Source organism: Artemia sp. Qi Xiang Cuo, chromosome 9 (assembly GCF_049724085.1).
Source record: "Artemia sp. Qi Xiang Cuo chromosome 9, ASM4972408v1, whole genome shotgun sequence".
NCBI classification, from domain to species: domain Eukaryota; kingdom Metazoa; phylum Arthropoda; class Branchiopoda; order Anostraca; family Artemiidae; genus Artemia; species Artemia sp. Qi Xiang Cuo.
The window spans coordinates 39320244-39337674 of NC_142802.1; the positions used below are offsets into that span (position 1 = coordinate 39320244).

General features: G+C 36.8%; 2 protein-coding genes across 6 annotated transcripts in view; both read left to right on the forward strand.

The window, feature by feature from the left end:
* Gclc (glutamate--cysteine ligase) overlaps positions 1-312 on the forward strand; it is a 104031-nt gene extending 103719 nt beyond the window's left edge. For 4 of the 5 annotated variants that reach the window (XM_089094537.1, XM_089094538.1, XM_089094536.1 and 1 more), the window contains exon 14: positions 76-307. Coding sequence is in view for 1 of the 5 variants with exons in the window: in XM_089094540.1 (XP_088950666.1) it covers positions 76-259 (184 nt within the window). In the remaining 4 variants the exon portion in view is untranslated. Of the gene's footprint in view, positions 1-75 lie in introns of all 5 variants that reach the window. The other variant, XM_089094540.1, reaches the window with a different exon arrangement.
* Positions 313-4654: 4342 nt separating this feature from the next.
* Positions 4655-17431, forward strand: part of LOC148948636 (uncharacterized) — a 55985-nt gene continuing 43208 nt past the window's right edge. The window contains exon 1 of the mRNA XM_089094023.1: positions 4655-4763. Coding sequence (XP_088950149.1) covers positions 4755-4763 — 9 coding nt within the window. The 5' untranslated portion in view covers positions 4655-4754. The remainder of the gene's footprint in view (positions 4764-17431) is intronic.

Below are 17431 nucleotides of genomic sequence, written 5' to 3' on the forward strand. Positions count from 1 at the left end.
AATTTTCTTGGAAAGTTGTTTCTTAAAATTACTTACTATAACGTTGCCGTATGTTTTGAGTACTCTATTTTTTAGGTTTGACTCTGTTGTCAGCGAAGAAATCAACTATGACTTAATGGTTGCTGTTGATGAGATAGAGACCGGCATCCGCCATGAACCAAGTCTCTTAGACATCCATAGGACTAGAACTGCTGAAGCTATTCCAGCAGCAATTGCCAAAAGTTTTACTGTGGCTTGCCAAGATGAAAAATGTTTCTGAAAAACCATTTATCATTATTATAGATTTGGATTATATAGTTGCCTTTTTTCTAATTCCTTGTTTAGGAGTATTGGAAGTACGTGTATTATAAGGAGATTTGGTTGAGGAGGGCTGTATATAAAAAACTGATCTCTGGTTTTCCATCTTTGAAATGCTGAGGAGCCAATAGATTCTTATTAAGAGGCAGAAGATATCGGTTAAAATGAAGTAAAGCCGCTTGCAAAAGAAATTGTCTGTGGTGCATTGGCCAGATATCAGAAGATATCATACAGTTAGTGTTTTTTTTTTGTCCTTTTTTTCACTAACGTTCTCCAAATCCCGCTAACTACACCAAATCTAAGTGCCAATTTGAACCGTCATTGGAAAAAGAAGGAAAGAACACCACTTTATTGCCGTTGACATGCGCTTGAATATTAATACTAAGGAAGCCTATATTACTTATTTCATCAGTGTTGTCTCCAACAATATCAAAGCTGGAAGGTACTAAAGAGTGATCACTGCTTGGGATAGCTCTTGGAGCAAGAAATTAATCTTTTGGATCAGTTTCTGAAGTAGTTTTATAGGCTGCTAGTGCTCTAGTCGCTATCGAATAACGTATTAGTTGCATCTTGGATGGTAATTGTAAAAAGAGCTAGCTGAGTATTGAAAAAGGTTAAGAATCCAGAGTTTTAGCACAAATTAATTAAAAAAGCTTTTTCCACAAAATAAGTTTTTCAAAGAAAAGTAAATAACTCCATTAAACCGAAACTCAGCAAGAATAAAATCAAATAATCTACCAAGCGTGAAACTACCACAAATCAGCATCGATAAATAAATGAAACGCAAAACGATTAGAAATTACAATAAATAACCGAGTCAAACTCAAAACGAGCAGAAATTAACATGAGTAGGGCTCAAAACCCCTATGCCTTCCCAAAGCCAGAGCATAATTTGCACTTTACCTTAAAAAAATATAAATGTTTTTAGTTTTATAACTTTAATAGATAAAATAATATAAACATTTTGATTACTAAATATCACTTTATGTATATTAAACTGACAATGCACATTCATTTGTATTTTTTCAGTAAAGTGTAAATTATGTTCTGGCCTTGGGAAGGCATAGGGTTTTGAGCCCTATGCCTTTTGGGAAAAGTTTTTTTCAATTAATTTCTGTTCGTTTTTTAAGACTTTATAGTTTGGCGTGCTATTTGTATGCTGGAGAAAAATTTTCAACAGTTTTTAACAACATACACCCTTTTAAAAATCTGGACACAAATAGTAGTGTTTAATTTAGTTTCATACCTCCTCTAGTTGACCAGAAATAGAAACCTTGATACCATTCGCAAAAGAAATCTGTTTACTTTCTTTGATAGCTTGGATACACTTACACTAATTTGATTTGGTTACATTTTAAGAGCAGAAGTAGCCTCGAAAATTTGAACATAATACCCTAGTCGTTCTTGGGATACTGCTGAGATACTTTATTGGAAATTAGTATTAATACAATGCATTTTGATTTAATCTTAAGGCAACATTTAGTTCTTAAACACAATGGGCAAATGGGAGGGGGACTAGTTGCCCTCCAATCACTTTCGACTATTAAAAGGGCATTAGCCCTTTCTATTTTAAATCGAATGAGCCCTTTTCGAAGCTCCTAAGACAACTTCGATACGAAGTGCCCTGGTTTAAACAAAAAAAAAGAAAAAAATAATATATTGTACCCACATCGATCTTTACTATAAAAATGTCAAGCCTTCCAATCACTTTCGCTATTAAAAAGGGCCCTAGCCCTTTCAATTTCCACTCGAATGAGCTTTTTTTTAGTTTCTGCGACAACGCTTCTATAAACACCTTATATGCCCCTAGGGCATAAATTACAACCCGTGCTTTGAGGGCTCTGAGGGGATTTTCATCCTCAAAGACCTAATTTCCAGACCTTTTAACTACGTTGAAGAAAATGGCTATCTCAAAATTTTTACTGGATGTGTTTGGGAAATGGCGGGCGTGAGAGGGGCGTTAGTTGCTCTTCAATCACTTTCAACTATTAAAAAAGTCACTAGCCTTTTCAGTTTCCAATCGAATGAGCCCTTTTAAAGTTTCTACGACAATGCTTTCAATAAAAACCTTATATGCCCCCAGGGCATAACTTACAACCCTGAAGGCTGAAGGGGGGGGGGTGGTCATCCTCAAAGACCTAATTTCCAGAACTTTCAACTACGTTGAAGAAAATTGCTATCTCAAAATTTTGATTGGATGTGGTTGGGGAAATGGTGGGCGTGAGAGGGGGTAAGTTGCCCTCCAATCACTTCCGACTATTAAAAAGGGCACTAACCCTTTTAGTTTCAAATTTAAAGAGTCCTTTTGGAAGTTTACATAACAGTACGTTATATAAGAACTTTATATGCCCCAATGTATTATTTAATAACCTTGCCTGGCGGTTTGTAAGGGGGTTGCCACTCTAAAAGACGTAATTTTCAGGCCTTTCATAAACGTAGAAGGAAGTGGCTACCTCGGAATTTAGATTGGATGTGTTTAGGAAAATGGTGGGCGTTAGAAAAGGGTTACTTGCCATCCAATTCCTTTCGATTATTAAAAGGGCACTAGCCGATTCAATTTCCAATCGAATGATTCATTTTTGAAGTTTCTACGACAACGCTTTCTAAAAAAAAAAACTTATATGCCCCCAGGACATAACTTACAACCCTTTCCCTCAGGTCTGTGGGGGGAGTGTCATCCTCAAAGACATAATTTCCAGACTTTTTAACCACGTCGAACAAAATGGCTATCTCAAAATTTTGATTGGATGTGTTTGGGGAAATGGTGGGTGTGAGAGGGGTGTTAGTTATCCTCTAATTACTTTCGATTATTAAAAAGGACACAAGCCCATCTCATTTCCAATCCAATGAGCCCTTTTTGAAGATTCTACAACATCGATGTCTATAAAAACCTTATATGCCCCCAGGACATAACTTAAAACCCTTGCCCCGAGGGCTCTGAGGGGGGCTATCATCCTCAAAGACCTAATTTCTGAACTTTGAACTACGTTGAACGAAATGGCTTTCTAAAAATTTTGATTGGATGTGTTTGGGGAAAAAGATGGGCGTGAGAGGGGGTTAGTTGCCCTCAAATCACTTTCGACTATTAAAAAGGGCACTAGCCCTTTGAATTTCCAATCGAATGAGCCCTTTTTAAAGTTTCTACGACAAAGCTTTTAATAAAAACCTTATATTGTCTTTAAACCTTATATTGTCTTTGCTTAGTAGAATGTGGAATCGGAAGAACGTTGTGTATGAAGAGAGACCTGAATATGCCGTTGAAAACAACTTAATTGACATTCAATTCAATGAGCAAGGGGTCCAAATTTGGTTTCATTTCGATTTCGACAATTACAAATATATTGAAATTGCTAACCCTTGACCAGCTCAGTCAATACAGCTTAATTTTCTACAAACCTATGTTGGTAAGTATGTAAAAGTATTTTGAGGTGGAAACCAAATCGACCAGGAGTGGAAGTGGTCAATTCTCACCGATTTTGAAAACATTGTTGCTATTAACTATTGACATTTATTTTTTCAACGAACAGCACCATCGGAACCTAAATATGAAATTGACAGTAACATTTGGATATTCTCTTCCTTTCTTTAATGTTGCTGAAAAGTTTTTTTGTGCATTAAAAATCCTAGTCGGACAGACAGAACAGCTCAAATGAAAATGTTGCTTGAAACTCTGAAAAAAAAAAATTCTGAAGTCTCCCCAAAAAAATACCACAAGTGTTTGCGGAGACTAAAATCTACCATGTAAGTAAATTGTGGGAAAGGACACATGCCCGCCCTCAGTTTTCTGCCCATCACCTAAATTTTGAAAAAAGTTCTTTTTAAATTTTCACTAGAAAATGGCTTTGAGTGATGTTTATTGCAAAAATTTTATAAACAATACAATTGCCCCTTCCTAGATTATCAAAATGTTTTTTGACCCCCGTCCCTAATTTCCTTGAATTGGCACAACTGATGCAAATAAAAAAAGTCAAGTCTTCAGCTATCCCCCGATAAAGGTATGAAAATGTGAGGTTATTCAAATAGATCCCAATTCTGTCTAAGAATAGTTTTCTGTGTTTTTTACTTAACATAACTAGATTTCTGAGGCAAGCGAATCTGCAGCTGCTTGCAAGTCTAGCCCAGGGATGCTAATTTACAAAAAAATTTTGGTGCAAGGATTTATTTTAAATTTTTAATAGAAATACATAAAAATTTATTTTTCGACAGAGATGATTGCCCCTTTCCCTGTTACCAATGTTATTATCACTTATATAACAAGGCAAAGACCCGTCTAAACTCATTGGGTAGTTTTTTACCGCGGAAAATAATCTGCCTGTAAATCTTTGACAGCACCCAATGTAAGCGAGAAATTTGAATTTAAAGTAAAGGTGTTTATTTTGCTCACTGTAAATCCTACAGCTAAATCAAGCTTCAGAAGACATTTTGAAACGTCCTTGTAATCCAGCCTGTTGTGGCGTATGCCAAATGTACTAAGGCAATTGCATTTACCGTTTCAAGCATTTTAGTTGATTTTCATATTAGGCTAGGCTATTTTGGGTAGACCTATCTATTTACAATCCCACCCTCCAGAAGAAAATCGGGTCAATATATACCAAATCATATTATTGAGTTAGGACTAAAGTGAATACACCATTCGATGCCTTTTTTTTATGCTGATTACGAATATAACAAGCATTTCTATCGGAAATGAATTTCAGCCCCCACCCTATATATGCCAATTCAGGGTTAGGTTAGGTTAAGTATAGCCTATATAGGGGGGGGGGGCTAAAATTCATTTCCAATAGAAATGCTTATTATAGTCATAATCAGCATAAAAAAAGGCATCAAATGGTGTATTCACTTTATTTAAAACTCAATAATATGATTTGGTATATATTGACCAAAAATCAGCTAGGCTATTTAAAAAATAATTTTTACATCATACAAAATTGGTTAAAATTCTACTTTGCCTACTTTTGCTTATCTTGGAAAGGGGTTAGATTAGGAAAATGAAACTTTCACGGATGGGTCTACAGGCTAAAGCATGTCCTGGGAAGGTATTTTGAAGTATCTACCTCCACTTCTTGGTCAATATTTACCAAATTATATTATTGAGTTAAAACTTAAGTGAATATACCACTTGATGCCTTTTTTATGCTCTTTACAAATATAATAGCCTAATCATTTTTGTCAGAAATGAATTTTAGCCCCCCACCCCGATATATACCAATTCAGCATGGGTGTAGGGGGGGCAGCTGCCTGCCTCCCCCCTGACCTTCAAATTTACATTAGATATGACTGAAAAAGCAGATGGTTGGAAAAGCAGTTGATAAAAGGTAGATGGTTGAAAAAACTGGAAATAAACAGAAATGTCCAAATATCAGTTCCAATATTGAAATTATACCATGATACATGCAAATTTTTGTTTTGGTCAATATATACCAAATCATATTATTGAGTTTCAAATAAAGTGAATGCACCATTCGATGCCTTTTTTATGCTAATTACGAATATAATAAGCATTTCTATTGGAAATGAATTTCAGCCCCCCCCCCAATATAGGGTATACCTAACCTAACCCGGAATTGACATATATGGGGGGGGGGGGCTGAAATTAATTTCCAATAGAAATGCTTATTATATTCGTAATCAGCATAAAAAAGGCATTGAATAGTGTATTCACTTTTATCCTAACTCAATAATATGATTTGGTATATATTGACCTTTGTTTTTACTGTAGCACCAAAAATTGCTGCTTAGCATGCAGAATTGGGCAATTTTAACACTTTAGGAATTAACCGGTAAAGTTTGATGCCTTTTTTCATGCTGATTCCGAATATAATCCGCATTTATATTGTAAATAGTTTTCAGCCCCCCCCCCTATATATGTCCCGACCTGGTTAGGTTTGTTAGCTCCGCTATAGGGGGGGGGGGAGCGTAAATTAATTTCAACGATAAATTCGTAGTTTAGTAAAAATACCCATAAAAAAGGCGTCAAATAGTGTATTAACTTTATTCCTAACTCAATAATATGATTTCGTAGAACTTTACCAATTAACCATTGTGGCAGCCCTCTACAAATTGCTACCTCTTGGTGTATCAAATAAGTCTGATGAAAAGAAGCAGCCTAAGTGGTAAAATTCTACTTTAGCTACTTTTGGCTATCTTTGAAAGGGGTTAGGTTAGAAAAATGAAACTTTCATCTCCCTCTAGAGGGTCTTGAAATTTGCCTACATGACAGGTCTATATCTATTGAAATTTTGACAAAACAACATTTTCCCTAAATTTTCAGTTATCAGTTTCTTTTTCTCTGGCTTTAATTCTGAAAATGCCATTCCTGTTATTTGAAAAGAATTTTAAACCATATCAATGTTTTTTTTTCAGAATTTGGAAATGTATTTACATATCTTTAAAACCTTATAAATTGGGATTGAGCAAAGTTGTCAAGCTGAAAACAATTTTTTTTTACTTCATTTAAGCAGAAGATCTATTTGACAAGGATTCACTTTTATAACAGACAGATTTTTAAAGGTCATCAAAGGTCAGTACCCTCTAGAGAGAGAAGGAGCAGAGTTATGTACTTCAAAATGCCTTCCCAGGACATACATTTTGGAAAAAAACATTGATATGGCTTAAAATTTTACTCAAATAGCAGGAATTGGATTTTCAGAGCTAAAGCCAGAGAAAAGGAAACTAATAACTGATAATTAAGGTGAAGTAGTTGTTTTGTCAAAATATCAATAGGTATATACCTGTCATGTAGGCAGATTTCAGGACCTTCTAGAGAAAGAAGGAGTAGAGGTAGGTACTTCAAAATATCTCCCCAGGACATACTTTAGCCTGTAGACCCATCCCTGAAAGTTTCATTTTCCTAACCTAACCACTTTCAAAGATAGCCAAAAGTACCTAGTTAAAGTAGAATTTTACCCAAAATTGTGCTCAACAGATTCACTAGGTGTAAACCACTTTCATTTACTTTTTTAATAGGCTGAATGAGCTTCATAATGAAGTAGCAGTTCTAGTTTTGGTACTTTTTACTATCTTGGAAAGTAGGCTAGCCTAGTTTGAATTAGATAAATGGGTAAAATTCTGGACAAGCTACTTTTTGCTATCTTGGACAGTAGTTAGGTTAGGAAAATGAAACTTTAAGGGATGGTTCTACACGCTAGGCTATAGAGTGTCCCAGGAAGGTATTTTGAAGTAACTATCTCCACTCCTTCTTCTAGAGGGCACTGACCTTTATGACCTTAAATTTCTTTGTTTTTTAAAAGCAAAATCTTGCTTTCAGCTTTGCAACTGCTCAATCCCAATTTATGAGACTTCAAAGATTCACAAATACATTTCCTAAATTTAGGAAAAAACCATTGATGTGGCAAAAAACTTTACTCAAATAACAGGGTTTGCATTTTCAGAATTAAAACCTGCAAAAAAGAAATTAAAAATTTGGATATAATGCAGATTTGTGAAAATTCCAATAGGTAGGCTATAGACCTGTCAGATAGGCAAAACTTTGAAGACATAGAAATGAGAAGAGGGTCAACATAGTAGCTTGACAATACCTTCCTGGAGTATCATTTAGCCCTAGGTTTATTAATGAAAGTCTTATTTTCCTAACCTAACCACTTTCCAAGATAGCAAAAAGTAGCTTGTCTAGAATTTTACCAATAAATAAGACTTTTAGGAGCACAGGTGTAAGTAGCCCAGTACATAAGGAAACATGTTAAGAAAAAAAAAATCTTACTTCATAATATGGAGAATAATTCTAGTTAACATATTTTGCAGGGGGAGAACCTTTATCTTTGCTTCTTTCACTGTTGTACATTTTTTTTTTCAACAAAATTCTGAAATTTGAATATGAGTTCCACTTCATTTTCTGTTTTCAAATAATCTAAATTTGTAGTTAGACACCATCAATGTCACCTATCAAAAACATCCTAATAGACAATACTGATAATTTAGGTTAAGTAAGGTTAGTTTAGATTAGGTAGATGGGGCTTGGGTGTTTGTTTACAACGGATTTTCAAAACTTAGAAAATATACAAAAATATTTAAAGAGTGGTAGAAAAACTGAAAATACAAGGAAAGAAGTGAATATAAAGGCCCCCCCCCCCCTGCAAAATATGTTAACTGGGACGATTCTGCATATTATGAAGTAAGAATTGTTTTCTTAACATGTTTCCTCGTGTACTGGACTGCTCCTAGACTTACATCAGAGTACATCTTGAACCTTAATGATCTCCTGGGAAGATACTTTGAAGCACCATCCTCTGCTGCTCCTCTCTCCAGAGGGCACTGACCTTTGATAATGTTTATGAAATAAAAGTGAAACCTTGCAAAGTAAATCTTCTGCTTAAGTAAGGCACAAGCAGTAGCGTATCCAGGGGAGGGCGGAGGGGCCCGCCCCCCCCAAATTTCTTTTCTTCTTTTTTTAAAGTGCCAATATAGTAAGTTCCGAAATATTCACGCTTTTAAGTTATTTGCAACACCCATTCCTTTTTTCATTTCTTGTTAAATGGCTATCCATTTCTCTGGCAAGCTTATATCATTATTTTATCATCAAACATGCAATTGCCTCCTGTAATCAAACAAGATGTCAAGAAATTTTTCTGACTATTTAACCCTTGGAGCTATAAGCACTAGCTTCTCTGCAATGAAGGAATTTCAATAAGGAATCAGACTAAGAGGCGATAGTTCATTGATCATTGAAACGGTGCTATAATTCCAGTGTAAGCTAAGTATTGAAATGGAAAGGTCGCGTGACCTACCGAAACTGTGACCCACCGTGACCTACAAAACTTTGACCTACCAAGCAAGTCATGTACGCAAATAATTTAATTAACAAAAGTTAATTGTTTTCAGTTTTTATGAGTTTTACGAGGAAAACGAGTTTTTGTGACCATTAGTAAAATCGGGAGAAAAAATGTTCTGATTATGATTTAATTGCCAAAATTGATGTTTGTCCAGGAACAGCAAGATAAGTAATAAAATGAGTAATTTAACGATTCAAGGGCAATCTTTGAAGCCTTGGAACAGTCAGGTAGAGAGCATTTTCTTGGTACTTTACTGTTGAAGTCACACTACATGATGCTCCAACCAAGGGGCTAATAACTGACCCTCGCAGGTGTCCCTTCCTTCGTGCCTCTGGCTGTGCCTCCGTGCCTCTGGCACACCTGAAAAAGCGTGTTACTGGAAGTGAAGGAACACAGTTTTATCTTTGGCTTATGGAAAACGTACGGCGCGTTTTTTACAATGGCAAACTTTCTCCTCTTGAGCAGTTATCTTTACTTGGTCGTGTTGTTTACTGCATTTGACATTGTAGATCCTGGGTCCTAAAAAGTAGACATTTATGTTTCCTTAAGTAAACTTAAAGTATTGCTTTCTTCAAGTGACTTTTCTTCTTGTTTAGAGTCTTCGGACCCTGATTTTGCTGCTGAATGTTTTGTGAATCAGTTTAAACGTTGTTTCAATAATGCTTTCCCTCTCCGTCAAATATCAAGAAGAAATAGTATAAACCCGATTAAGCCTTGGATATCTCCTGGATTGCTGGTATCAATGAAAAATAAGAATCTGTTTTACAAGGCATACTTAATACCTCAATCTGAAGTTAAATTAGATAAATTTTGCAGGCACAAAAACTATTTAAAAACAGTTTTAAGAGCAGCAAAAAGTCATTAATTTACCGAAGCATTTTTTGAAGCAGAGGGGTCCCCCAAGAAGACATTGGAAATAATTAATAAGTGCTTAGGAAAGCATAAGACCCATGATCTTCATGATTAATTAAAAGCTGAAGATGGAGCTAAACTGGCTACAGGGAAAGTGAAAGTTATCAATACATTAAATATACACTTTGCAAATATTGTCGAGGAAACCGCGTCAACTGCTGGAACCAACTTAGCCTGTCATCTGGATAATGAAACTGGAGAGGACTTTCAATCATATCTACCCCCATCTCTCAATTGCTCCATTTTTCTTACTCCTGTAACCCCAGATGAACTTTTACTTACAACAAACCTTTTTAAGAATGGATCTTCGCAAGGGACCGATGGGTAATTGACTAATCTGATTAAGTGCATAGCACCAAATATTGTAAACCCGCTTTCCCATGTGTTCAACCTCTGTTTTAAAACCGGAAGATTTCCTTCTTGTTTCAAGTCTGCAAGAATTATCTCTTTGTATAAAGGAGGAGACCCGAAGAACCCAACAAACTATCAGCCGATTTCGATCCTGTCTACTTTTGGGAAGTTGCTTGAAAAGTGCCTATATAACCGTATAGTCAGCTTTCTAATGAGATCTAAATTTTTTAGTCCGATGCAATTTGGGTCCCGGAAGTCTCATGCTACTGAGTAATCGATTATGGCAATGATTCAGTTTGTTCATGACACACTCGACAAAGGTGATATTCCTGCTACAATTTTTATTGACATTAAAAAGGCATTTGATGCGATTTCCCATAAAATACTACATACTAAACTTGATAACTGCGGTATAAGAGGCCCAGTTAATGACTTAGTAATGTCATACCTAAAAAACCGAAATCAGTATGTAGACGAAGGTGATACTTCTTCCTCATCAGTATCTCAATCTCAGTCAGTCGGAGTCCCACAAGGCTCTATTTTGGGTCCACTCCTGTTTCTTATCTATGTTAATGATATCAGTAATAGCATCAATGATATTGGCCTTAACATATTATTCGCCGATGACACGGCATGCAATGTCAGCAGCCCCGACTCTAGATCTTTGAAGCTTAGGTTGGAATCAGCACTGCCGAGGCTTATCTTATGGTTTTCGAGAAATAAATTGACTATTAATTGTTCTAAGACAAAATTCATCATCTTTTCTCGTACTGGGAAAACAGCACCGGAAATTATGATGATTAATATTCAAAGCCTACCCATTGAAATTGAAAGAGTTGATGATATTAAATATCTCGGGATAATACTGGATTCAAGTTTACCATTTAAAAGACATGCAATTTATCTTCGAATGAAACTGGCAAGAAATATTGGTATGATGAATCATCTGATATTTATTCTGCCGTTTTTTGCCCTGAAATCTCTTTATCATTCTCTAGTGCATTCATATATAAATTACTGTCCCATTATTTTTTTGAATCCTTGTAAAACTCATATTCTTCCTCTTCAGAGACAACAAAATAAAGCTCTGCGTCTATTGAAAAATGTCCTGCCTAGCCCATTTTCTTACTCTGGTAAATCGTCAACACAAAGTATGTATCAAATTTTAAATATTCTTCCACTGGATCTTTTCTCTTCTTTCTATTCTGTTCTTTATATGATTAAACACGTTCAAGGTCTTTTGCCTGAGTATTTTTATTTGCATAATAATTTTTTCAGGATGATAATCGGGTTTTGCATGCATATTGGACCCGTGGCAGTTCTGTTGTCCGTCAGGCTTTAATAAAATCTGAAAGATCCCGTTTTTCACCAAGGCATAGTATTATATATAATTGGAATAAATTTCAGTTTTATAGATTTGAATAATTCGTTGGTTAATAATAAAATTAGATTAATGAATCATTTAATTAGTAATTATTAATTTGATTTGTTTTTTGGGGTTGATGCTCCTCATTTCATTTTATTTATTTGGTTACTTTGATTTTTTGCGGACTTTGTTTGTTGTTACCGTACGGAGAGTTGAAGAGCAATCTTTTTATTACGGTATCTGGAGATAGTATTAGTTATTTATTGTTGAGTGTATATAAACCCACACATGAGTTATTCTCACTGTGGGTAATTAATTTGATAGTTTTGTCAAATTTTTTTTTTTTTTATTGATTAATAAAGAACTTAAAAACTTAAAACGAGAATTTTATTACCACAAACCTTTACCATTGCCTAGAGATAAATATGCATTCCCTAGTGCTTCTCATTCGTCGATTCAAACGGCTTGGGCTCGAACGTCTTTTCAAGCTCTCCAACATGAATAGCCAACAATGTGAAGATTTATATAGTAAGATGTGGTCTCAAACCAGCACTTACAGTACTGTAATAAACTTTTTGTTCCTCCAACTTCTACATCAAATTCGTCAATATGAAAGTATAACGGATTTTGAAGCTCAATATTCTAATGAACAGTTGTCCTGAGCCCCTTTTGAAGTTTCTATGACAACGCCTTCTATAAAAAGCTTATATACCCCAGGACATAACTTAAGACCCCTGTCCTGAGGGTTCTTGGGGAGTGTCCTCCTCAAAAACATATTTTCTATCTGGAAATCAACTACTCTGAACAAAATGGCTATATCCAAATTCAGATTGGATGTGTTTGGGGGAATGATGGGCGGGGGGGGGGCTAGTTGTCCTCCAATCACTTTCAACTATTAAAAAGGGCACTAGCCCTTTGAATTTGGAATCGAATGAGCCTATTTTGAAGTTTCTATGACAACGCCTTCTATAAAAACCTTATATGCCCCCAGGGCATAACTTAAAACGTTTGCCCTGAGGGTTGTGGGGGAGTGTCCTCCTCAAAAATCTTTTTTCTATCTGGAAATCAACTAGGGTAAAGGCACTGATGATTCGACAGTTTTTGTAAAAAAAAACACTTTTCCTACTCAAGAAGGCTTAATCTAAAAATTTTGGTTTGAAAAGGGTCTGAGAGTGTAGGAAAAGCATCTAGGAATCTAACCGTTTGATTAGCCATTTGAAGTTTTATCATAAAAGGGTACAAAACTCCGATTTTCTGAAATCGGAGCGTTTTCACCTACAAATTCGACACAAATACAACAACCTGTTTTCGACGCAAGTCGGAACCCAATTCGACACGTGTCGAAATACTTGGGGAATGCTTGTGGACAGAACCTGGTATATTCGACGTTCCTATTCTTGTTACTTCGTTTCTTTGTTTCTCTTCAACTTCGTTTAATTTGTAAAAGTATAAAACACCATTCAGATAGTAGAATCAAAAAACCGACAAAAGTGTTTCAAATATAGGAACAAACGTGGATAATCACATGGAGTGTAGGCCTAATCATGTGACCTAGGTCACATGACTCTTCTTTTTTTCACAATGTTGCCTTTATGCTTCAGGAATAGCTTCTCCAAATGCTATCTGGAATGGACTGCTTCCTGTCAGCTTTACCAGCCCAGCAAAGATTTCTTCATTGTTCACAGTGTAAATGTCGTCAACATTTGGCCGTTTCAAAGTATGATCTGCCATTTTAATCCACTTCAAAAATTTTAGTTTTGACTGTGCTTCGTCTGGAAAGTTCAGAATTCTACCAACAAAATATGGCACCTCGCTTTTTTTGAAGTGGCATCTCGCTATTTGTACTACAACTGTTAATTCAAATGTATTTTAGCTCTTTTTCATTCCCTTTTTGCGCCATACCCAGTTTCTAGGGTGAGAATATAACAAGAGGTATAAATAATGGTGAGCGGCCGCCTAGCAAAAATGGCTGGGCCTTACAAAAGCATTTAATGCTCTTTCATTCCCTTAAGCTCTTCCAAAACTCTTTGCCATAAATCTTGTCTGATAAGTCAGGCTGTAGTCCCTGTAGTCATCTCTGAAGTCCTAGCCTGCCCCCCCCCGCCTTGAATGACACCTATGTATCTATAATTGTTTGTTATATGCTCGGTTATATGATTTTCCCCACAAAATTTACGATTTATAAATTAATTGCATGGAATTTATTGCATGAAGCAAAGGCTATAAGTTTATATTAGTCAAACCATAAATGGCAAAATTACACACCTCACTTGGGCCAGCTTCTGTTGCTGCCTTGGTTGCTGCTACACTATCCACCAACTTAGCTTTTTTAGCCGGTTGACTACGTATAAAAATATCGATTATTTTTCTCTGACTCATCGTACAGTCTTATTCAACAAATGAATTCATTCAATACTATCTTTACTTGACAATGCTAGAGAAAACACAAGGCTCCGGGCTACGCGTCATTTCGTATAAGATTTTGTATTCGATAAAATTTGTATTTTTTATTCAGATGAAGGATAAATAAGGGTATAATCTAAAAAACATCTGGGGGGGGCAAAACGAGGTCTGGGGGGGCAACTGCCACCTCTGCCCCATAGCAATTTATGCCCCTGCATAAATGATGGAAAAATCCAGTGTCTGTAAGTAAAACTTCAAAGTTTAAAAAAAAACCTTTTGTTTAAATGTTCTTTCATCTGAAATATTATTAGAAATAATAATCATCAAAATCTCTCATTGCACAGAAAGTACCTGTAAATTTAACAGCTATGGTGCCTATGGCATCAGTATCCAGGAATTTCGACACCTATTATTTTTCATCTGTTTTACTTGTTCAGTGAAGTCTCGACAAAGTCACCTATATTTTGAGAGGGCCTGTTGCTGTCTGTCCAAAATTTCAAGAAGGCTACTGCGAGATATTCGCCAAAGAAATAAATCCCTTGATAGAAGCCGATATTTACACTTGAATGCGGCTGAAGGAACATTTTTAGTCTGCCTGGTATTCCACTACATTGAACAAGAATTTTTGACACTTGGAACCTAGTTTCGACAATGCAATTTCTATTGCAAGTTTCATTAAATTTTATCAAGAAAAAGCTAATGTGGCTACATTTCAGAGAAGATCAGATGTATCTTGACACATTGGTACTTATCCCAACTTTTTCTTGCAATAAATAACCAAGTAATGACAGTTTGAACATTACATACCTGAAAAATTGTCGGGGGCTCCTTTCGTGTCGAAAACAGGAAATTGACTGAATTGAATGTTCTTTTCTTATCTGGGTGTACCAGATATAGTGTCCACGTTTCGCACCGTCGAAATATAACGACGGCTCCAAGAGATGGCGCTCTAAGTCACGGCTAAGCAGAGCTATCCCGTTTTGAAGGAAAATTTCGACAGTGGTTCCGAAATTGCACTGTCGAATCATCGGTGCCTTTACCCTATGCTGAACAAAATGGCTATCTCAAAATTTTGATTGGATGTGTTTGGGGGAATGATGGGCGTGGGGTGTGGGGGGGGGGGGCGGGTTGCCCTCCAATCCCTTTCGACTATTAAAAAGAGCACTAGCCCTTTGAATTTCCAATCAAATGAGCCTGTTTTGAAGTTTCTACGACAACGTCTTCTATAAAAACCTTATATACCCCAGGACATAACTTAAGACCCTTGCCCTGAGGGTTCTTGGGGAGTGTCCTCCTCAAAAACATATTTTCTATCTGGAAATCAACTACGCTGAACAAAATGGCTATATAAAAATTTTGATTGGATGTGTTTGGGGGAATGATGGGCGTGGGGGAGGGGCTAGTTCCCCTCCAATCGCTTTTGACTATTAAGAAGGGAACTAGCCCTTTGAATTTCCAATCGAATGAGCCCGTTTTGAAGTTTCTACGACAATGCCTTCTTATAAATCCTTATATGTCCCCAGGTCATAACTTAAAACCCTTGCCCGAGGGTTGTAGGGGAGTGTCCTCTGGGGGATTGTCCTCCTAAAAAACATATTTTCTCTCCGGAAATTAACTAGCCTACGCTGAACAAAATGGCTATCTCAAAATTCTGATTGGATGTGTTTGGGGGAATGATGGGTGTGGGGGCTAGTTGCCCTCCAATCACTTTAAACTATTAAAAAGGGCCCTAGCCCTTTGAATTCCCAATCGAATGAGCCCGTTTTGAAGTTTCTACGACAACGCCTTCTATAAAAACCTGATATGCCCCCAGGGCATAGCTTGAGACCCTTGCCCTGAGGGTTGTGGGGGAGTGTCCTCTGGGGGAGTGTCCTCCTAAAAAACATATTTTCTATCTGAAAATCAACTAGCCTGCGCTGAATAAAATGGCTATCTCGAAATTCTGATTGGATGGGTTTGGGGGAATGAGGGGCGTGGGGGGTTAGTTGCCCTCCAATCACTTTCAACTATTAAAAAGGGCACTAGCCCCTTTTAATAGTTGGGAGTGTCCTCCTCAAAAACATTTTTTGTATCTGGAAATCAACTATGCTGAACAAAATGGCTATCTAAAAATTTTGATTGGATGTGTTTGGGGGAAAGATGGGCTCGGGGGGGGGGTGCTAGTTGCCCTCCAATCCCTTTGGACTATTAAAAATCGCACTAGCCCTTTGAATTTCCAATCGAATGAGCCTTTTTTGAAGTTTCTACAACAACGCATTCTATACAAACCTTATATGCCCCCAGGTCACAAAATAAAACCCCTGCCCAGAGGTCTCTGGAAGAGAGTCCTCCTCAAAAACACATTTTCTATCTTGAAATCATCTACGCTGAACAAAATGCCTATCTCAAAATTTGATTGGATGTGTTTGGGGGAATGATGGGCATGGGGGGGGGGCTAGTTGCCCTCGAATCACTTTTAACTATTAAAAAGGGCACTAGCCCTTTGAATTTCCAATCGAATGAGCCTGTTTTGAAGTTTCTACAACAAGGGTTGTGGGGGAGTGTCCTCTGGGGGACTGTCCTCTAAAAATATGTTTTCTGTCTGGAACTAAACCAGCCTACGCAGACCAAAATAGCTATTTCAAACTTAAGATGGGATTTGGTTGGAGGAATGATGGTCTTGGGGGATAAGTAACCCTCCAATCACTTTCAACTATAAAAAATAGAACTAGCCCTTTGAATTCGCAATTGTATGAGCCTGATTTGAAGTTTTTACGACAATGCCTTCTATAAAAATCTTATTTGCCCCCAGGGCATAACTTAAAACCCTTGCCCTGAGGGTTGTGGGGGAGTGTCCTCGTCAAAAACGTATTTTCTATCTGGAAATCAACTACATTGAACAAAATGGCTATCTCAAAATTTTTATTGGAAGTGTTTGGGGGAATGATGGGCGTGAGGGGGGGGGGGCTAGTTTCGCTCCAATCACTTTCGACTATTAAAAAAGGCACTAGCCCTTTGAATTTCCAATCGAATGAGCCTGTTTTGAAGTTTCTACGACAACGCCTGCTATATAAACCTTATATGCCCCCAAGGCATAACTTAAAACCCTTGCCCTGAGGGTTGTGGGGGAGTGTCCTCCTCAAAATTACATTTTCTATCTCGAAATCAACTATGCTGAACAAAATGGCTATCTCAAAATTCCGATTGGATGTGTTTTGGGGAATGATTGGCGTGAGGGGGGGGCTAGTTGCCCTCTAATCATTTTCGACTATTAAAAAGGGCAATAGAACTCTCGATTTCTAATCGAACGAGTCCCTTTTGAAGTCTCTATGAC